We start from the raw sequence: 23,598 nt of genomic DNA, 5'->3' as shown, positions 1-23,598 counted from the left end.
AAGTTCTGTGTAGACCTCTGTAGGAAGATCTTTCAGTAAGTAAACTCAACTGAGACCCAAGGCACAGAGGCAGCACTTGATTAGCTGTGGTAAGGGTAAAGTGAAACCACATCCTGCCAAGATAACGACACAACTCTGAAGAGCATAGAAGCAGAAAGAATGGAATGACAGGCCTAACATAATTAGTCAGACAGGGGTCATTGTTTCAGATGGCCCAATATGGCTATTATATATTAATTAGCATACACACTGATGTGAAAATAAAATCCATACTTGAGTTTACCCTGATAATTAACTTGTGTAATTAAGTTGGTGTCTAACTCCCAGTCCACATACCATGAGAATGGGCTGTTTGAACAGCTTCTGTTGTTGCGAAATTGAGTTTGCAGTGAGTGATTTCAATTAAGCCATGACAGACTTAGACTTATCTTGCGTAATTGTGTCTATCTTTTTCTGCAGCTGAATGGAAAAAGTTTTTGAAGTGGGTGACTGAAATGCTTGTGGGTGAAAAGTGGTCATGGGGTTTGTGCTAAGTCGTTGACTTGCGTCATCATGAGCAACCTTGCCCAGACCTAAAAAAAAAAATCAGCCTGTGCCCACATTCTGGAAACTATAGTTTTTTGGTCGAGTAGTATGCATGCTTGACACTGAAATGCAAATGACTGACAACTAAGGTTTGATATCAAACAGTTACACAGGCATTCTCTCTTTGACCAAGAGAATGAGCAACTGTGGCCATCCTTATTTTACTACCACTGAGCAGGAAGAGGAAGCCAAGCAAGCCGCCAGCATTGTGACACACCCAATTCAACTTCCACCATCTCTATCAGCACACAACACTGTAGGTCATATGTGAGGGGGGTGAGTGTTCCTCTTGTGTCTGCATCAGTTACTCAGACACAGACACCAGCAGCTAGAGGTCATGGAGCCAAAACAGATCAAAGAGGGATATCTGGTCAAAAAGGTAAGGGTGATAAAGGAAAATATCTTCCTGTCAAATAACATTGATTAGTGTATGTCTTTGTGTTTACCTTGGTCCAGACTTTAACATTGTAAATGTGCTGTTGACAGCTTAGTTACAAGGCGATAGATTATCTCACATTTGAGAGGGTTAGGGACAAGATCCTTCGATAGAGACGATGACAAGAGTTAGCAACGTCAAGTCAGCTGGCAATATGTTTGACCAGTTACATGTCCAATTTGAGCTGTCAGTCAAGTGCTTTAAATTAAACTGAAGGTTAGTATAGTAGTTTTAGGACTATTTCCATTTGGCCTTGAGACTTGATCGCTTTGCTCAGTTTAAACATTTAGAGACTGAGAGCAGATATCAACAAAACTGTTTCACCCACAAACCTCATTATCTGAAAATGACTTTGTATTTCTCATGGCCTGACAAATGACTAACACAGATGATGGGTCTCGTCAAAGCAGACAGACTCTTAGTCTGTGGTCAGATGACGACGGATAACCCATGATCTCACTGGATTAATCAAAATCTACCTTCATCTATTGAATAGAAGATGATGGAATAATCTTCCCATAAATCTTACAGGTAGAATACACCTCTTCAGAATTGCATAGCTTACAAAGTTTTTATATTTATTCTCATCAATACCAATGACCCGACCGAATATATTCTTTAAAAAAGTATACTTGGTCATAACAGACTTTATATGGGTAAAATAAAGCTCATAGAATAAAAAGGAAAGTTTTACATCTTCCTAAGTCTGAGGGTGCTTTTCAACCTTTCAGACTTTGAATTGTATCTACTCGCCACCCAGGGTGAAGGAACAAGGGGTACATACTGAAGATGTGCATGCTCATACCCAGAATCTTTTCACATGTCAATTTACAAAGGAAACAGCTAAGAACATGAACAACTTCATAGTTAAGAACACTATAACAATATGGAAGAAAAAGAAATGTATTATACAAGAACAGAAACATTACCATAATGAACAATCCTTGGATAGCTTTTCAGAATTCACCGATTAAATTGGTCCACATGAAAGGCAAAAGGCATAGAAACCGTAAATGACTTGGTAACAAGAAATGCATGTATTTCCATGACAGAATTAAAATGCTGTTTTGGACTGACCAATGTAGATATTTTCAAATACATACTACTTCAAAGTTTTATATCAAGTCATTTCGATTTGAAATCTTTTGGAGATCAGAGAGATCTTGAGGGAATCCTATTTGAGTCAGAAAAGGATATTCATATGATAGGTGAGATATACAAAACCTTGCAGAGAGCATATTCAACTGACAGTCTCTTAGAAAAATAAAATATCTATTGGAACCAAGACTTAAAAATAACTGATATTGGCACACGATGGAGGGAATGTTGGAACATAACTGACAAAATGACAGTTAACTAAAATGTATGCTTAATCCAGTATAAACAAATGTATAGATTTTATTACACAAGAGACACAATTCACAAATTCTACAGCACAATGGCAGAGTCTTAAGTGTAAAACTAACAATGACTCAATAATCCATGCCTTCTGGGAATGCTATGGGCGGAGTTAGAAAGTTGGCTTTATTAAAATGTAAATGTTCTTTTAATCTATCTGTCTGCATATTTAAATGACATGGCATATGAGAGCAGTGAGATACCCAATGGTTTGAATGATACTTTTCTCGTCAATTATCTAGAAAACCGTATACTTAAATTGGAAATCAACCAATCCTTCATCATTAACACAATGGAATGGTCAAATGCTTTATTATCTAAATGTTGAAAGTGCTTGGGCGACAGAGAGAAACAAAATGGTGCAGTTTCTGGGCAGGGGTGATGTTGTGGATGTTTGTGAGGCTCTTTATGTTGTCATTTGTAATGTGTATGTTTTGTTTTGTTTGTAATTCTTACAAAAGACAAATGAATAGAACATGATTTTGTCATGTCACATATACTGTACTTCACATATAAACTTTTGCCTGTGCTATATTCTTATGCGCAACAAGAACATTTCACATAAAACTAAGTATTTGTATTTATGAATATGTTATTTATGGTGTGTATTACCTTAAGATTTGTTCTCAAGTAACATCCCTCTTTGTGAGGATTGATTAGGCAACATTCACTCACTCACTTCCCATAAATCTGTATGCTGAACAGCATTTCTTATGTAAAGAAAAGTCATGTACAGCAGATTCTTAATTTGCATTTATGGAATAGGGGAAGTTGGGATTGAAAACAAAACACTGCTAGAGGCAGTTGCATTCAAATGCAGAGGTTAATATGTGTTGTTTTATGTATTCCCTCATCCCAGCCCTCAATATTTGATAAATGCATTGTGTAAATTAAATACATTTTATGCCCAGCATTCAGGCAAGTCAATTTGGAACAAAGTCCATTTGGTAACACTTCACATGATGTTTCTATTATACCCGTTTAATAACAATGTAATCTTCTCTAACGCGTTTCTAACTGCATTGTATTTGTTTTGTAGTAACGTAATACCTGTGGTATAGGGACTGATTGATTGATTCTATCAACATATACATTTATTTCTGTATTGTTCAGGGCACAGTGTTGAACTCGTGGAAGGTGGTGTGGGTGGTGTTGTCTGATGATGGGGTGGAGTTCTTCAAGAGAAAGGCAGACAGTGCCCCCAAAGGAATGATCCCACTCAAGGGAGCTGTTCTGACCAGCCCCTGTCAGGACTTCAGCAAGAGGACGGTACGGACACTACTAAATACAAGTACAAGCGTCTATCATTACCGTAGTGCTCCAAACAGTCTAGTTCCTGACCTGACCTCACAATTTTGGCAACATACAAAATTAAATTAAAGTACAATGAAAAACATTCACCCCCCATACATCAAACATATAATATAACATTGCCAATTTCTTTCAGCTGGTTTTTAAGCTCAGCACGGCCAAGAAACAGGACCATTTCTTCCAGGCCACACACCTGGAGGAGAGAGAGTCCTGGGTGAAGGACATCAAGAGGGCCATCACCTGTTTGCAGGGGGGCGTAAAGTTTGCCAGGAAGTCGACACGGAGGTCCATTCGCCTCCCTGATACCATCAACCTCAGGTAGGACCTCTGACTTGTCTTACTTACCACCTATGATCCACAATACGCTTGCAGGAGCTACATTCATGTCTTCGGAACTATAGCCATCATTCACTTGATAACTTTCTAAGTATTGTCTGCTTTGTTGTCTGCCTTTTCCCAGTGAGCTATACATTCTAATGAGAGACCAGGAGAATGGAGTCAAAGAGCAGAAGCTGGAAAAGGATAGGAGAGTCTACAATCACTGCTTCACAGGTATAGTAGTACATATAGGGACTTGGGTGACAGGGGATTTCCTTTTAATTTGTATTTATCCAGGTCAGACTAAAGGGAGCCTTATTGAGCCATTGAGTCTCACTCATTGAGTCACATTGCGATAGATCATACCAGCTTTGATTCTCTTCTTCATGCAGGTGGTACGGTGGTGGACTGGCTGATCTCTAAGGACAAGGCCAGGAACAGGCCTGAGGCTCTGATGTTGGCTACAGGACTCCTGAACGAAGGATTCTTACAGCCCGCAGGGGACGTGTCCAAAGAGGGGGTCGAGGGAGGGGCAGTGTCCACCGTCCTCGATGAGCCAAATGCACTCTACTACTTTGTGAGTGATGGACTGATTGTTTTTGTTAGTCATGTAGCTGTTAGTGTCTATATATTCTTCCATATTTGCTAGATTTGAAGATATGGTGGTCATTGCTAGAAGACCACACAGACTAGGTGATGTTTATAACGACAGAAATGTTCAAACATACGTATGTAAAAGCTATAATCTATTCTAAGTGAGGATGAGATGAGATAATACTGTATCCTAATGTTTCTTTACCTTGTATGGTGTGTTGCAGGCAGACAGTGGGTTCTTCTGTGAAGGCTACTCCAGTGATGAAGACGTGATTGTGAAGGAGGAGTTCAGGGGTAACATCATAAAACAAGGCTGCTTACTCAAACAGGTAAGACTGATAACACTGTGTAAATCGACATTAAATATTTAGTTGATGAACTAATGTGATTATTACCGGATCAGATATTTTGGGATGTACTGAATGATGCTGTATTACATACTTAAGTTAATTAAATGAATGACAAAATATTATTGTCAGTAAGCATCACTTTCATTTTCAGAATTGCAGTTAAGTTCTCTCTTTCACAAAAGATTGAAACATGCATAATGTCTTCGAAAAAAAGGTGCTGCATCGGCTGTCCCCAGAGTTGGTGGAAAGTGAGAGGGCTGTAGGCTGTCTATAAATAGGGCCTTTCGATGAAGGAGGAAGTGAAAGTTCCCCACAGCACCATGTCTTTGGTCGGTGCTGTTTTTACGACTGAAAGTGATCAGAATCAGAAGAGCAGACTGCCCGTCATGCTCTCTTTTTTTCACCCTAGGGACATCGGAGGAAAAACTGGAAGGTGCGGAAATTCATCCTCCGGAACGATCCGGCTTATATTCACTATTATGACCCCACCAAGGTACAGGATTAGAGAGTGGAACCTCACCCAAAATTTGTTTCAATGTCGATATTATTTTTCAAGAACATAACATGAAAAACATCTTTATCTTTACCTCGCTCTTTTCTAATGTCCATAATTTTTCTCCTTCCTGTCTTTGTCTGTCGCTAATCTGCTCTTTATTTCCCTTCAATCACTATTTCTCTCCCTTCCCCACTCTCACTCTCTCTGTAGGGTGATGAGTACCCTCTGGGCTCTATCCACCTGCGAGGGTCTGTGATCACAGCGGTGGAGTTTGTTCCTGATGGTGAGTTACACTGAACCAAGTCCCACACTAGCTCAGTGTGACTAGGACTATGAAGTGTAATTGCCGTTTCCTGTCAGCAATTCTCTTTTAACTTGTTCTTCAAAACATTTTTCTTCTTCATCTTTTCTCGGCTCAGCCAAGAGGTATGATGTTGATGGGAATCTCTTTGAGATCATCACTTCAGACGAGACACACTATTTCCTCCAAGCCGCTACATCTGAGGAGAGGAATGAGTGGATCAAAGCCATCCACACGGTGTCAAAAACCGGAAAATAATCACAACAGGATCCATAGCTACTCTTAACACCTCACATGAAGGGATATGGAATATGGACGGACATGTTCAAAACATTGTTGCAGAGCCAGAAGGAATCCGAACCGATCTGATCTGAATGATCCTAAACTCTGCTTTTACGGTTATTTCAAGAGTTTTAGGTTTGATATTGTATTTATGTTGAGTGATTATGAATTTCCTCTTCATGTTGATCAAATGCTCCCTCACTTGCTTTTCAACATTCAACCTGATGTGGGGGCACTCTCACCTTTAGATATATTTATCACAGGCAGGCTGTGAAGAAGGGTGCAATGATCTCTGTGTAGAAAAGTGTGAAGTTCTGTAGTGGTTTCTGGTGTGGCCTTCTGCTTTTCCATCCAGCTGCCTGGCAAAAATCATTGCCTTACATCAGATAGCGTGTCGATTTTGCCTGCACCGGTTGAGGGACGAGCGTCACGGAGGTTTGAAGCCATCTGACGTGAGACAATAGTGAAAAATAGGACAGTTAGAAGAATCTCAACATTCTAGCCAGTTCCTATGACCAAACAAACACATCATATCCTGCAAATAATTTCCGAACTCTGAGGACCCGTCACTGTGGGTTTCATGATGTTTCTAAATCATATCACTTGATATACACATGGTCTCTGCACTGGCTGTATGTGGCTGTGTACTAACTCCATTGTCTGTCAAAAAGCCCTTACAATTCTTTGTTCCACAGTATTACACATGTTAATTAACCTCTTGGGGCTAGGTGGGACGCTAGCGTGCCACCCGTGGTGCACTCCATCAACAGCAGGTGCATTTCAAGAGCGGCAAATTTGAATCCAAATAAATGTCAAAATTCAAATTTTTCAAAAATACAACTATTTTACACCATTTGAAAGATAAACATCTCCTTAATCTAACCACGTTTTACGATTTCAAAAAGGTTTTACGGCGAAAGCATAAATTTAGAGTATGTTAGGACAGTACATTTACAAGAGTTGTGTGTAATGTTTTGTCAAGTCAAAGACAGGGTCACCAAAACCATAAAACCAGCTAAAATGATGCACTAACCTTTTACAATCTCCATCAGATGACACTCCTAGGACATTATGTTAGACAATGCATGCATTTTTAGTTCTATCAAGTTCATATTTATATCCAAAAACAGCGTTTTACTATGGCATTGATGTTGAGGAAATCGTTTCCCTCCAATAACCGGCAGTCAAGTCAGCGTCACAAATTAAATAATTAAAATTAGAAAACATTGGTAAAATATTATATTGTCATTTAAAGAATTATAGATTTACATCTCTTGAACTCAATCAACTTGCCAGATTTAAAAATAACCTTACTGGGAAATCACACTTTGCAATAATCTGAGCACTGCGCCCAGAAAAATACGCGTTGCGATACAGACTAGACGTCATGTTGGGGAGATCTAAAATCGAAAATACTATGTAAATAATCCATTACCTTTGATTCTCTTCATCAGATGTCACTTCCAGGTATCACAGGTCCATAACGAATGTAGTTTTGTTCAAAAAAGCTCATCATTTATGTCCAAAAATCTCCGTCTCGTTAGCACATGATGTAAGCCAGCCGGACTTCTCGTCATGAACGAGGGGAAAAAATATATTTCCGTTCGTTCAAACATGTCAAACGTTGTATAGCATAAATCATTAGGGCCTTTTTTAACCAGAACATGAATAATATTCAAGGTGGACGAATGCATACTCTTTTATAACGTATTGGAACGAGGGTACCCAACATGAACTCGCGCCAGGTGTCTAATGGGACATCATCGTTCCATGGCTCTTGTTCGGTCAGATCTCCCTCCAGAAGACTCAAAACACTTTGTAAAGGCTGGTGACATCTAGTGGAAGCAATAGGAAGTGCCAAAATATTCCTAAGCCCCTGTGTTTTTCAATGGGATAGGTTTAAAGTCAATACAACACATCAGGTATCCACTTCCTGTCAGAAAATGTCTCAGGGTTTTGCCTGCCAAATGAGTTCTGTTATACTCACAGACACCATTCAAACAGTTTTAGAAACTTTAGAGTGTTTTCTATCCATATATAATAAGTATATGCATATTCTAGTTACTGGGTAGGATTAGTAACCAGATTAAATCGGGTACATTTTTTTTATCCAGACGTGCAAATGCTGCCCCCTAGACCCAACAGGTTAAAGATCTACTCTGTCTCCACCTTCCGGTTACTATCAAAAAGTAAATGTCCAAAAAAGTAAGTACTGGTTGTAAAAATCAAGAATTGTGTGCCTCTATTATTTGACATGCGCCTTTGGTTTGTGACTCTCATGTTAATCTACTCCAACCGGGCATTACGGCATCATGGAAGATGAATTGACTTTCACAAAAAAGCATCACGTCAAACCTCTCACCTCAGCTAAAGACCGCTTCTCCAACCGTTTATTTCATTTAAACTCGACCTACTCTCCTACACAAGCTATTCTTCATACAGTTACCCAGGATGTAGTGCTCAGCGATTAGTGATTTTTGAGGTTGGTTTGATTATTAAAAAAATAATCTGTTTTTTTTTATTTCAGTTTCAATGATTTGGGTTGAATGCTGTAACACAGAATAAAACAATTAATAGTCCCATGATGGTAGTGACTGCCATTGCTGATTATCACTTAACAATCATTTATTCACATTACTTTACTTTAATAAAATATTTCAGTTGTTGTATATATTACATTTGATGACTATTATTTAATTCCAAGTCATCACTCATCTCTATAGAGCTGCTGCCTATGCTGTGTGACAAAATCCATATTTTGTAGTTCTTCAAAGTAATTAAGGCATACTTGTATGACTGCTGAGTACCAGCTGTTAATCACTCAGATCATGTATTTTCAGGTAGAGATACATCCTGAAGCAACCGCTGCTCTCTATATCCCCTTATGATCTTGCATGCTTCTGCCTTTCCCTTAGCAGGCATAACAAGAAACACACACTGGACCAGTAGATGTGGAATTGTATTATGGTAATTGTAGTTAATTACCATGTTGTGTACACTAAACTATGTAGAATATTGGCCTGTTGGAAACTACAACTCCCTACTACATACCACATTTCATTCAGGCTGGATCTGATTTATATCTAGAGAAATGTGTGCCTTGGGCTCAGAAAAAAAATGAACAAAATGTAATTTAAATAATTGAACCAGAAGTTGGTCAATTAGTTGTTTAAAACATTTTAAATAACAGAAGTTTTGGTTAATCGCTCAGCACTACTTGCAACACTTTGCAACACTACTTGCAACACCTGGAAGTTTGTCTGTGTTTTTTGGGGATGAACACAGGAGGGCACTATATGTCAAAATATGTCACTTTAAACTGTTCTCACCAGCATATCACCTGGTCTCATGGCATGCACACAGTTATCACTGACACTGGTTAATACAGTCCACTTTGAAAGGTAATGGGATTGCCTAAAATTTGGAAAACACATGTAAATGTAAAGATCAGCAGGATGCTGATTAGTCTCACTGGTAAACATATTTAGTCAATATTCCAGGAAAGGAGAACACCCATTGGAGAATACTTGATACCCAGTGTTGACATTACTGTACTAACAATGATGTGTTAAAGATCAGTACATGGCTAATCTTGCTCATGCTACGTAGCATAAACACAGCTGATGATTAGAATGAGTAACAGTGAAGGGCTAGAAGGAAAACAACTACTATTAAAGGATGGACATACCAACACCTGCAAACACATTGATCTGTTAAGGGTCAGTGGTTCTGCTCTGATCATTTCATTTCTAGACTCCAGACAGCAGAATAGTGATCTTTAACTGAGCCACCTTCTCACCCTTTCCTTATTCAAAGCGAGTAGTCATAATGTGTCCAGTCTTCTTTTCACTCACCGTTAACAGCGCTAAGCCCCTCTGTCTAGGGCTAAATGATGCAGATGCCAAGAGCTGATCCGTGTACTTGTGTGTCCATTCATTAATCTGGGCTCTGAGGCAAAAAACTGTCTGCATACCAAACCCCTGACTGTTAGCTTGTGTGTAACACCTCAGCTGACTGAGTACCACAGGAGGTTGGTGGCACCTTACTTGGGGAGAACAGGCTTGTGGTAATAACTGGAGCGGAATCAGTGGAATGGTATCAAATACATCAAAAACATGGTTTCCAGGTGTTTGATGCTATTCCATTTGCTTCGTTCCAGACATTATTATGAGCTGTACTCCCCTCAACAGCCTCCACTGCTGAGTACACTCCTGTCCAATTAGACCCACTCTAACTCCATCACCAGGTTAAGCTGATGGCCTGAATGGGAAACAGCCATGCTGTATCCGGACATACTCAGTGATGTGGCTAAGATGTAAAGCCTGTTACTTATTATTTTTCTTTGGATGTTATCTGCATCCAGGTTGAGCCTTGCTACTGTACCAGCAGAAACATGGAGCACTCCTTGTCAGTAAGTCATTAAGTCATTTTTTTCCCTTACATTGCATGTGTAATGCGTGTATATGGGAGGCGAAGTCAAGGGCAGGAGAGCGGAGTATAATAAACAGGCACACTTTAATACCGGTTACCAAATGACAGCACATAACACATACAAGTGCCAAAAACACGGTCTAAAACAAAAGTGCAACGCCTGACAATAATCCACGTAACAAATAACAATCACTCACAAATACAACATGGGGAACAGAGGGTTAAATAATAAAACAAGTGATAGGTGAGTGAAGCCAGGTGGGATAATGAAAAGTGGATCGGCGGTGGCTAGAAAGCCGGTGACTTCGACCGCCGAACGCCGCCCGAACAAGGAAAGGGACCGACTTCAACAGAAGTCGTGACAGCATGATACCATTACAAGAGCTACAGTGCCTTCTGAAAGCATTCACACCACTTGACCTTTTCACATTTTGTTGTGTTACAGCCTGCATTAAATTTGATTAAATAGAGATGTGTAAAAGCCAGCGACTCAAACAGTACCCCATAATGTCAAAGTGGAATATTTTATTTTGAAAACAATTCAAATGAATTAAAAATAAAAAGCTGAAATGTCTTGAGTCAATAAGAATTCAACCCCTTTGTTATGGCAAGCCTAAATAAGTTCAGGAGTAAAAATGTGCTTAACAAGTCACATAACAAGTTGCATTGTAGGCTCTAACCTAATTTATAGTTGAAGTCAGAAGGTTACATACACCTTAGCCAAATACAATTAAACTCAGTTTTTCACAGTTCCTGACATTTAATCCTAGCAAGAATTCCCTGTCTTAGGTCAGTTAGGATCACCACTTTTTTTAAGAATGTGAAATATCAGAATAATAGTAGAGAGAATGATTTATTTCAGGTTTTATTTCTTTCATCATATTCCCAGTGGGTCAGAAGTTTACATACACTCAATTAGTATTTGGTGGCATTGCCTTTAAATTGTTTAACTTGGGCCAAACATTGTGGGTAGCCTTCCACAAGCTTCCCATAATGAGTTGGGTGAATTTTGGTCCATTCCTCCTGACAGAGCTGGTGTAACTGAATCAGGTTTGTAGGATCCATGCTCGCACACGCTTCTTCAGTTCTGCCAACATATTTTCTATAAGATTGAGGTCAGGGCTTTGTGATGACCACTCCAATACCTTGACTTTGTTGTCCTTAAGCCATTTTGCCACAACTTTGGAAGTATGCTTGGGATCATTGTCCATTTGGAAGACCCATTTGCGACCAAGCTTTAACTTCCTGACTGATGTCTTGAGATGTTGCTTCAATATATCCACATAATTTTCCTTCTTCATTATGCCATTTATTTTGTGAAGTGCACCAGTCCCTCCTACAGCAAAGCACCCCCACAACATGATGCTACCACCCCCGCGCTTCACGGTTGGGATGGTGTACCTTGTCCTGCAAGCCTCCCCTTTTTCCTCCAAACATAACGATGGTCATTATGGCCAAACAGTTCTATTTTTGTTTCATTAGACCAGAGGACATTTCTCCAAAAAGTACGATCTTTGTCCCCATGTGCAGTTGCAATCCATAGTCTGGCTTTTTATGGTGATTTTGGAGCAGTGGCCTCTTCCTTGCTGAGCGGCCTTTCGGGTTATAGGACTCGTTTTACTGTGGATATAGATACTTTTGTACCTGTTTCCTCCAGCATCTTCACAAGGTCCTTTATTGTTCTGGGTTTGATTTGCACTTTTCGCACCAAAGTACATTCATCTCTAGGAGACAGAACGCGTCTCATTCCAGAGCGGTATGATGGCTGCGTTGTCCCGTGGTGTTTATACTTGCGTACTGTTGTTTGTACAGATGAACGTGGTACCTTCAGGCTGTTTGGAAATTGCTCCCAAGGATGAACCAGATTTGTGGAGGTCTACACTTTTTTCTGAGGCCTTGGCTGATTTCTTTTGATTTTCCCATGATGTCAAGCAAAGAGCCACTGCGTTTGAAGGTAGGCCTTGAAAGAAATCCACAGGTACACCTCCAATTGACTCAAATTATGTCAAATAGTGTCACGTCCTGACCAGTATAAGGGTTATTTGTTATTGTAGGTTGGTCAGGACGTGGCAGAGGGTATTTGTTTTATCTGGTTCGGGGTGGTGGTTTATTTAGTAGAGCGTTTGATTTATTATTTCCGGGTTTTTGGGTAATGTTCTATGTTTGTATTTCTATGTGGTCTCTGGTCTTTTTGTATTTCTATGTCTGGTTTATTGGGGTTGGACTCTTTTTTGGGGCGGGCACATGGGTAGTTTGGCTGGGCGAGGAGTGAGCCCCAGGCCAAATCCCCGTACCTTTTCTGGGCAACCAGTGAATGGACAGGTCCCGTGCTTCGGGGTCATGGGTACTGTGGCGAGGCCAAGTATTTTTAGGCCGGTACGCGCAATACCAGCGCCCCGCATTTGAAAGGGGGAAGTGGGCATCCAGCCAGTAAGGGTGGAGCCAGTACTGCGCTCGAGACCGCCAGTGCGCCTTCACGGTCCAATATATCCTGTTCCCGCTCCCCGCACTAGCCCTGAGGTGCGTGTTCCCAGGCTGATACCTCCAGTACCAGCACCACGCATCAGGCTTCCAGTGCGTCAACCCAGTCCGACTCAGCCTGTTCCCGCTCCCAGCACTAGCCCTGAGATGCGTGTTCCCAGGCTGATACCTCCAGTACCAGCACCACGCATCAGGCTTCCAGTGCGCCAACCCAGTCCGACTCGGCCTGTTCCCGCTCCCCGCACTAGCCCTGAGGTGCGTGTCCCAAGACTGGCACATCCAGTACCAGTACCACGCATCAGGCTTCCAGTGCGTCAGCCCAGCCTCCAGAGTATCCGGCAACAGTGTGCAGTCCAGAGTATCCGGCAACAGTGTGCAGTCCAGAGTATCCGGCAACAGTGTGCAGTCCAGAGTATCCGGCAACAGTGTCTAGTCCAGAACCGAGGGAGACTGCCTGCGATCCGGAACCGAGGGAGTGTGCCTGCGACCAGGAACCGAGGAGGTCTGCCTGCGACCCGGAACCGAGGGGGTCTGCCTGTGACCCGGAACCGAGGGGGTCGGCCTGCGACCCTGGACCGAGGGAATCTACCTGCGACCCGGAACCGAAGGGGTCTGCCTGCGACCCGGAACCGAAGGGGTCTGCCTGCGACCCGGAACCGAAGGGGTCTGCCTGCGACCCGGAACCGGGTGAGTCTGCCTATGACCCGGAACCGGGTGAGTCTGCCTATGACCCGGAACCGGGTGAGTCTGCCTATGACCCGGAACTAAGTAAGTCAGTTGACGATCCGAAACTAAAAATGATTAACTATGTATTTAATGAGTCTGCCTACAGTGTGGAAAGGAAGAGGTCTGCCTACGATCCGGAACAAGGGGAGTCTGCCTACGGCCCGAAACTAATCAAGTCTGTCTGCATTCTGGAGGACAGTAGGCCGGAGCCAGAACCACCTCCTGTAGAGGTGGGTTGGGGAGGGGGGGTGTAGCACAAGTGCCGTCGGTGACGGCAGCCACCCTCCCTTTAGTTTAGGGGGATGTTTTTGTTGTTGTTTTGTTTTTTTTGGTTTATTTATGAGGTGCATCCGGGGTCTGCACCTTTGGGGGGTACTGTCACATCCTGACCAGTATAAGGGTTATTTGTTATTGTAGGTTGGTCAGGACGTGGCAGAGGGTATTTGTTTTATGTGGTTCGGAGTGGTGGTTTATTTAGTAGGGCGTTTGATTTATTATTTCCGGGTTTTTGGGTAATGTTCTATGTTTGTATTTCTATGTGGTCTCTGGTCTTTTTGTATTTCTATGTCTGGTTTATTGGGGTTGGACTCTCAATTGGAGGCAGATGTTTTCTCGTTGCCTCTGATTGGGAGTCCTATATATGGGTATGTGTTTGGTTTAGTGTTTGTGGGAGATTGTTTCTTGTTTTGCGTGTGTGAGCCTAACAAGACTGTTTTGTTGTTCGTGAGTTCTTCGTTTTTGTTATTTTGGTGTTCACTTTATTTAAAATAAATACAAGATGACCATCCACATTCCTGCTGCGTTTTGGTCCTCCATTCCCGACGACAACCGTTACAAATAGGCTATCAGAAGCTTCTAAAGCCATAACATAATTTTCTGGAATTTTCCAAGCTGTTTAAAGGCACAGTCAACTTAGTGTATGTAAACTTCTGACCCACTGGAATTGTGATACAGTGAATTATAAGTGAAATAATCTGTCTGTAAACAATTGTTGGGAAAATTACTTGTGTCATGCACAAAGTAGATGTCCTAACTGTCTTACCAAAACTATAGTTTGTTAACAAGAAATTTGTGGAGTGATTGAAAAACGAGTTTTAATGACTCCAACCTTAAACATGTAAACTTACGACTTCAACTGTATATATACAGTACCAGTCAAGTTTGGACACACCTACTCATTCAAGGGTTTTTCTTCATTCTTACAATTCTTACAATGTTCTACATCAAAACTATGAAATAACACATATGGAATAATGTAGTAACCAAAAAAGTGTTAAAGAAATCAAAATGTATTTTATATTTGAGATTCTTCAAAGTAAACAACGTTTGCCTTGACAGCTTTGCACACTCTTGGCATTCTCTCCACCAGCTTCACATAGAATGTTTTTCCAACAGTCTTGAAGGAGTTCCCACATATGCTGAGCACCTGTTGGCTCCTTTTCCTTCACTCATCCCAAACCATCTCAATTGGGTTGAGATTGGGTGATTGTTGAGGCCAGGTCATCTGATGCAGCACTCCATCACTCTCCTTCTTTGTCAAATAGCCCTTACACAGCCTGGAGGTGTTTTGGATCATTGTCCTGTTGAAAAACAACTGATAGTCCACTAAGCACAAACCAGATGGGATGGCGTATCGCTCCAGAAAGCTGTGGTAGCCATGCTGGTTAAGTGTGCCTTGAATTCTAAATAAATCACTGACAGTGTCACTAGCAAAGCACCCCCACACCATCCCACCTTCTCCTACATGCTTCACGGTGGAACCCACACACGCTGAGATCTTCCATTCACCTACTCTGCATCTCACAAAGACACGGCGGTTTGAAACAAAAATCTTACATTTGGAATCATCAGACCAAAGGACAGATTTCCACCAGTCTAATATCCATTGTCTCGTGTTTCGTGGCCCATGCAAGTCTCTTCTTCTTATTGGTGTCCTTTAGTAGTGGTTTCTTTGCAGGAATTTGACCATGAAGGCCTGATTAACGTAGTCTCCTCTGGACAGTTGATGTTGAGATGTGTCTGTTACTTGAACTCTATGAAGCATTTTTTTGGGCTGTAATTTCTGAGGCTGGTAACTCTAATGAACTTATCCTCTTCAGCAGAGGTAACTCTGGGTCTTCCTTTCCTTTTGTGGTCCTCACGAGAGCCAGTTTTATCATAGCGCTTGATGTTTTTTTAATTAATTGTTCAGCAGCCTTATGGCCTGGGGGTAGAAGCTGTTATTAAGGAGCCTTTTGGTCCTAGACTTGGCGCTCCGGTACCGCTTGCCGTGCGGTAGCAGAGAAAAGTCTATGACTTGGGTGACTGGAGTCTCTGATAATTTTATGGGCTTTCCTCTGACACCGCCTTTTATATAGGTCCTGGATGGCAGGCAGCTTGGCCCCAGTGATGTACTGTGCCGAACGCACTAGGTTCTGCAGCGCCTTGCGGTCAGATGTCGAGCAGTTGCCATACCAGGCGGTGATGCAACCGGTCAAGATGCTCTCGATGGTGCAGTTGTAGAACTTTTTGAGGATTTGGGGACTGATGGGGTCACCTTGGGTTCATGAAAGGGGCTGTACCAAATGATTGATGTATTATAATAATTGATTATGCTTATGTTGTATTAATAGAAGGGGAAGGGCTATAAGACCCCCCCCCCCCACACACACACACTACATTTATAGGGTCCTGGACCACAGATGATCAATATATGCATTATAATGTTTAATACTGTTCCACAGTTCTTTTCTAGTCTCTGCCTCTTTCAACCTGTTGGGGCTACAGGTTAGCAATGAACCCTGAGACGGGATTGCTAGCAAGGCTGGAAATTCAAAACATCAAAAATCTAATAATTTCAATTTCTCAAACAATCAACTATTTTACACAATTTAAAAGATAAACATCTCCTTAATCTAACCACATTGTTCGATTTTCAAAGAGGCTTTACGGCAAAAGCATAAAGTTAGATTATGTTAGGACAGTACATAGCCACAAAAGTACAAACATCCATTTTCAATTCAAGGTCAGGCGTCACCAAAAGCAGAAACCAGCTAAAATTATGCACTAACCTTTGACAATCTCCATCAGATGACACTCCTAAGACATTATTTTATACAATACATGCATTTTTTGTTCCATCAAGTTCATATTTATATCCAAAAACAGCATTTTACAGTAGCGGTGAAATTCAGATTTTTTTCTTCTCTGAAATGCTTCCGGTGAACAACGTTACAAATTACAAAATTACTATTAGAAAACATTGGTAAATTATAATATTGTCATTCAAATATTCATAGTTTAACATTTTGTAAATGCTACTGCATTGCCAGATTTCAAAATAACTTTACTGGGAAATCGCAATTTGCAATAAACCGGGTGCTGTGCTAAGAACAATAGGCTAGGCTATACAGGTTAGCACCATGTTGTAACCATGTAATATCAAAATTACTATTGTCAATAATCCCTTACCTTTGATTATCTTCATCCATTGGCACTTCCAGGAATCCCATGTCCACAACAAATGTGGTTTCTTTCAACAAAGTTCATAATTGATGTCCAAATAACTCCAAGTTGTTAGCGCTTCGGTAGGCTACTAAAAAGTAGCGCGGGGGGGGAGTCACGGCGAAAAGTAAAAAAAAATAATCTATTTACGTTCGTTCAAACATGTCAAACGTTGTTTAGCATCAATCTTTAGAGCCATTTTTAACGTGAAACATCTGTAATGTTTCAACCCGACCTCTCCTGTGTCTTGAAAAACGGATTTGAAAAATGTATCGCATCACATGACTGCGCAGGTGCAGCCAATAATGAAGTGACGACATCCCAGGGAGGTCAACTTCCCTTCCTTGTCATCCGGTCTCTGTTGATCATAGACGCTTCAAACAACTTTATAAAGATCGCTGACATCTAGTGGAAGCCGTAGGAGTTGCGAAATGAATCCTTTCTCACTGTGGTATCTATTAAACAATGATTTAAAAAAAATAGTACAGCCACAAAATTCTTTTTTTCTCAGGTTTTCTCAGGTTTTTGCCTGCCATATGAGTTTTGTTATACTTACAGACACCATTCAAACAGTTTTAGAAAATTCCGAGTGTTTTCTATCCAAATCTGGTAATAATATGCATATCCTAGCTTCTGAGTTGGTGTAGGTGGCAGTTAAAAATGGGCACATATTTTTTTCAAAATTCTCAATACTGCCCCTAGCCCCAACAGGTTTTAAGAAACGGTCTGAGCAGATGTGAGCCATTGCAGTCACAACAGGTAGGGGAGTAAATAAATAACAGACAAGTCAGACACACCACTGTAAGCCACACAGGAATAGAAAATGACTGCTGAGCCCTTAGAAAACACTGGAATATTGTTTTCTCCTGCAAGTTTGTATAATTGTATATGCATGGGCTTGGTCTCATGAGTAGAAGGTGTTGACGTAGGCAGTTCCATCACTAGGGGTTAACTGCAAGTATATTAAAGCAACTTTGACCTTTTTTATTTTGCAGAACTTACTCTGAAACATACGTGATGTGTTTCCGTTGTCAACTTCTGTCTGCAATTACATTAACTTCTTATGGCTGGAATCCAGTTAGCGGGATCGATATGACAACAGCCAGTGAAAGTGCAGGGCGCCAAATTCAAAACAACAAAAATCTCCTAATTAAAATTCCTCAAACATACAAGTATTATACACCATTTTAAAGCTTTACTTCTTCTTAATCCATCCACCATGTCTGATTTCAAAAAGGCTTTACGGCGAAAGCAAACCATATGATTATGTTAGGTCAGCGCCTATACACAAAAAGATCACAGCCATTTTCCAGCCAAAGAGAGGAGTCACAAAAAGCTGAAATAGAGATAAAATGTATCACTAACCTTTGATGATCATCAGATGACACGCATAAGACTTCATGTTACACAATACATGTATGTTTTGTTCGATAAAGTTCATATTTATATCCAAAAATCTCAGTTTACATTGGCGCGATATCTTAAGTAATGTTTTGCCTCCAAAACATCCAGTGATTTTGCAGAGCCACAACAATTTACCGAAATACTCATCATAAATGTTTATGAAAATACAAGTGTTATGCATGGAACTTTAGATAAACTTCTCCTTAATGCAACCGCTGTGTCAGATTTCAAAAAAGCTTTACCGAAAAAGCACACCATGCAATAATCTGAGTACGGCGCTCAGACACAAAAACATGCCATACAATATATCCGCCATGTTGGAGTCAACAATAGTCAGAAATAGCATTATAAATATTCACTTACCTTTGATGATCTTCATCAGAATGCACTCCCAGGAATCCCAGTTCCACAATAAATTTTTGTTTTGTTCAATAAAGTCCATCCTTTATGTCCAAATACCTCATTTTTGTTCGCGCCTTCAGTTCACAAATCCAAATTCACGACGCGCAGGTCAGACGAAAACTAAATAAATTCCATTACAGTTCGTAGAAACATGTCAATCGATGTATAGAATCAATCTTCAGGATGTTTTTATCATAAATCTGCAATAAAGTTTCAACCGGAGAAATCCTTTGTCTTCAGAAATGCAATGGAACTGAGCTACCTCTCACGTGAGCGCGCATGGCTGGGGCTCATGCCCTGCTCGCAGTCCTCTCACTCAATGAGCTCTTATTCTCCCCCACTTCACAGTAGAAGCCTCAAACAAGGTTCTAAAGACTGTTGACATCTAGTGGAAGCCTTAGAAAGTGCTTCTAGCTATCTACAGTTGAAGTCTGAAGTTTACATACACTTAGGTTGGAGTCATTATTAAAACTAGTTTTTCAACCACTCCACAAATTTCTTATTAGCACACTATAGTTTTGCCAAGTTGGTTAGGACATCTACTTTGTGCATAACACAAGCAATTTCCAAATGCCTGAAGGTACCACGTTCATCTGTACAAACAATAGTACGCAAGTATAAACACCACGGGACCACGCAGCTGTCGTGTCTTTGGCTATGCCGGATTAAGTGATATGACATGCTAACTTATAAAATGATTTCTCTGTAATTAATATTACCTGATTAAGCTAATCATGTAAATGTAATTAACTAGAAAGTCGGGGCACCACGGATGAACGTTTATAGAGCTGTTATCTTCCGAATAAACTCTTAAAATACTTAGTAATATTTTACCTCGATAGCAGTCAATATTAACCCTTGTCTTATTTTCAGTCTCATAATGAAAGTTGTAAGTTCTTGGCTATCTTCACGAACCCTGGCTAACAAGTTGAATCAGCAATGCAAAATTGGGTTTAATTATTTATTTACTAAATACCTAACTAATCACACAGAATTACAAATACACAGAATACAATGACGTCATACAGAAAACGTCCTGGTGGACGGAACCTGTACCATGGCTGGTTACACAAAGGAAAGGGGGTTGGGCTTGAATGAAAGAGCGGGAAGATTTAGGAACAAAGAAACAGCAGCTATGCTATCGTAAATACATTATCTTATGCATTCTAAATTACCGCCCATTTGGAAAAGGAAAATGCAATAAATATTTACTCTGAGCTGCGCTTTGGTAGATTGGTCGTAGATGCTGGCCGGGTTGGCCAACAGATCTTCCTGTACTCGGAACAATGTCTCTGGTGGTAAATTGGATACGTGGTGGTATCTTCGTCCGTCTGTTAGACTGGATCCGTCGTCCATCCTTTCCTAGCCCACGTCGACAGCGGCAGCTGCTAACTCAACGGCTAGGAAGTATCACTTCTGTAGTGAATAAGCTCAAAGTTCATACCATTCGCCATCAAAGCTCACGCCGAGGTTGGCATAGTTCTGTCCTTGATATGTGTGTCTCCTTCTAACGTGGAGGCTGCAGCCCTCCCGTACTGGAACTACCTGGTTATCTTTTCGTCAAAGGATTATATAGTGGAGAGGGGGAGGGAGGCGTTTCATCGTTTATAACCCCTGTCTCTTCACAGGGTTGGGTTACTGATCGAGCAGGGTACTTTCCTTATTAAAACCCAAATCTCTCATTCGGAAGCTAAAATTACATTTCATCTCCTAACAAACATTTTCAATATCAAACATTTCAATTGCATAACAATTCCATGTGACTCTGATAACTAGAGGGTGTATACTTTCTCAGATACAGTTTATGTCGTCCTGTCATCAGTCATAATGTCTCAGATGACAACCGAACTGACATACATACTCATTACGTTCCCAAGCATATTTCCAACTGGTTTTATTAACAAAATATGTGGTACCTTTCCACATTTGTTTGATGTTCCCAGACTCTCTATATTTAACAGGACAGCAGTCCTTCAGTAGGGTCAGTAAGAGAGGGGAAGGGGGAAAGGTATTTATGGGGGGGGGTCATAAACCTTACCCACAGGCCAACGTCATGACACAGCCGTCATACGCTCAGGAAGGAGATGCGTTTTGTCTCCATGAGATGAACGTACTTGGTGCGAAAAGTGCAAATCAAACCCAGAACAACAGCAAAGGACCTTGTGAAGATGCTGGAGGAAACAGGTACAAAAGTATCTATATCCACAGTAAAACGAGTCCTATATCGACATAACCTGAAAGGCCACTGAGCAAGGAAGAAGCCACTGCTCCAAAACAACCATAAAAAGCCAGACTACGGTTTGCAACTGCACATGGGGACAAAGGTAGTACTTTTTGGAGAATTGTCATCTGGTCTGATGAAACAAAAATAGAACTGTTTGACCATAATGACCATCGTTATGTTTGGAGGAAAAAGGGGAAGGCTTGCAAGCCGAAGAACACCATCCCAACTGTGAAGCACAGGGGTGTCATCATGTTGTTGTGGGGTTGCTTTGCTGCAGGAGGTACTGGTGCACTTCACAAAATATATGGCATCATGAGGACGGAAAATTATGTGGATATATTGAAGCAACATCTCAAGACATCAGTCAGGAAGTTAAAGCTTGGTCGCAAATGGGTCTTCCAAATGGACAATGAACCCAAGCATACTTCCAAAGTTGTAGCAAAATGGCTTAAGGACAACAAAGTCAAGGTATTGGAGTGGCCATCACAAAGCCCTGACCTCAATCCTATAGAAAATTTGTTGGCAGAACTGAAAAAGTGTGTGCGAGCAAGGAGGCCTACAAAACTGACTCAATTACCCCAGCTCTGTCAGGAGGAATGGGCCAAAATTCACCCAACTTATTGTGGGAAGCTTGTGGAAGGCTACCCGAAACATTTGACCCAAGCTAAACAATTTAAAGGCAATGCCAATCAAATACTAGTTGAGTATATGTAAACTTCTGACCCACTGGGAATCTGATAAAGGAAATAAAACCTGAAATAAATAATTCTCTCTACTATTATTCTGACATTTCACATTCTTCAAATAAAGTGATGATCCTAACTGACCTAAGACAGGGAATCTTTTACAAGGATTAAATGTCAGGAATTGTGAAGAACTGAGTTTAAATGTATTTGCCTAAGGTGTATGTAAACTTCCGACTTCAAATGTAGGTATTCCTCTTGTCCAGATGGGATAGGGCAGTGTGCAGTGTAATGGCGATTGCATCGTCTGTGGACCTGCTGGGGCGGTATGCAAAATGAAGTTGGTCTAGGTTGGCCCTGTAAGGTGGAGGTGATATGATCCTTGACTAGTCTCTCAAAGCATTTCATGATGACAGAAGTGAGTGCCTTGGGGCTGTAGTCATTTAGTTCAGTTATCTTTGCCTTCTTGGGTAGAGGAACAATGGTGGCCATCTTGAAGCATGTGGGGACAGCATACTGGGATAGGGAGTGATTGAATATGTCCGTAAACACACCAGCCAGCTGGTCTGCGCATGCTCTGAGGACGCGGCTAGGGATGCCTTCTGGGCCAGCAGCCTTGCGAGGATTAACACGTTTAAATGTTGTACTCACGTTGGCCATGGAGAAGGAGAGGGGGGAGTGCACAGTCCTTGTTAGTGGGCCGCGACGGTGGTACTGTATTATCCTCAAAGCGGGCAATGACGGTGTGATCCGCGTGATCAAAACAGTCTTGAAGCGTGGATTCCGATTGGTCAGACCAGCGTTGAAAGGTTCTAGTCACTGGTACATCCTGTTTGAGTTTCTGCCTATAAGACGGTATGAGCAAGATGGCGTCATGGTCGGATTTGTCGAAGGGATGGCGGGGGAGGGCTTTGAATGCATCGCGGAAGTTAGAGTAGCAGTGATCGAATGTATTCCACAGGCGCGTAGTGCAATCAATATGCTGATAGAATTTAGGTAGCCTTGTTATCAAATTTGCTTTCTTAACCTCTATGGGCTAGGTGGGACGCTAGCGTGCCACCCGTGGTGCACTCCATCAACAGCAGGTGCATTTCAAGAGCGGCAAATTTGAATACAAATGAATGTCAAAATTCAAATTTTTCAAACATACAACTATTTTACACCCTTTGAAAGATAAACATCTCCTTAACTGTGCCTTGAAGTCTAAATAAATCACTGACAGTGTCACTAGCAAAGCACCCCCACACCATCACACCACCCCCTTCATGCTTCATGGTGGGAACCACACAAGCGGAGATCATCCATTTACCTACTCTGCATCTCACAAAGACACGGCATTTGTAACCAAAAATCTCAAATTTGGACTCATCAGACCAAAGGACAGATGTCCACCGGTCTATTGCTCGAGTTTCTTAGTCCAAGCAAGTCTCTTCTTATTGGTATCCTTTAGTAGCAGTTTCTTTGCAGCATTTCGACCATGAAGGCCTGATTCAGTTGAACAGTTGATGTTGAGATGTGTCTGTTACTTGAACTCCGTGAAGCATTTATTTGGGCTGCAATTTCTGAGGCTGGTAACTCTAATGAACATTCTCTGCAGCAGAGGTAACTCTGGGTCTTTCTTTCCTGTGGCGGTCCTCATGAGAGCCAGTTTCATCATGGCGCTTGATGGTTTTTGCAACTGCACTTGAAGAAA

At 41.2% G+C, this 23,598-nt stretch overlaps 1 protein-coding gene across 1 annotated transcript; it reads left to right on the top strand.

Moving 5' to 3' along the window:
• Positions 1 to 643: 643 nt before the first annotated feature.
• Positions 644 to 8,650, top strand: plek (pleckstrin). Its single transcript, XM_014154630.2, has 9 exons — positions 644 to 964; positions 3,533 to 3,688; positions 3,867 to 4,048; positions 4,191 to 4,282; positions 4,441 to 4,625; positions 4,867 to 4,971; positions 5,402 to 5,485; positions 5,699 to 5,771; positions 5,908 to 8,650. The coding sequence occupies exons 1-9, from the start codon at positions 923 to 925 to the stop codon at positions 6,045 to 6,047; spliced, it is 1,059 nt and encodes a 352-aa protein (XP_014010105.1). The 5' UTR covers positions 644 to 922; the 3' UTR covers positions 6,048 to 8,650.
• Positions 8,651 to 23,598: the final 14,948 nt, after the last annotated feature.

The sequence above is a fragment of the Salmo salar genome, chromosome ssa18, assembly GCF_905237065.1.
Source record: "Salmo salar chromosome ssa18, Ssal_v3.1, whole genome shotgun sequence".
Lineage (NCBI taxonomy): Eukaryota > Metazoa > Chordata > Actinopteri > Salmoniformes > Salmonidae > Salmo > Salmo salar.
Note: the sequence above shows the minus strand (reverse complement) of the source record. Positions and strands in the feature narration are given on the sequence as shown.

What these genes read in the sequence shown, in the direction of transcription:
- plek (XM_014154630.2), top strand. Translation starts at nt 923, where the DNA reads ATGGAGCCAAAACAGATCAAAGAGGGATATCTGGTCAAAAAG. An exon ending in CCTGATACCATCAACCTCAG is followed by an intron (nt 4,049 to 4,190) that starts GTAGGACCTCTG and finishes GCCTTTTCCCAG; the next exon opens with TGAGCTATACATTCTAATGA. An exon ending in CAAATGCACTCTACTACTTT is followed by an intron (nt 4,626 to 4,866) that starts GTGAGTGATGGA and finishes GGTGTGTTGCAG; the next exon opens with GCAGACAGTGGGTTCTTCTG.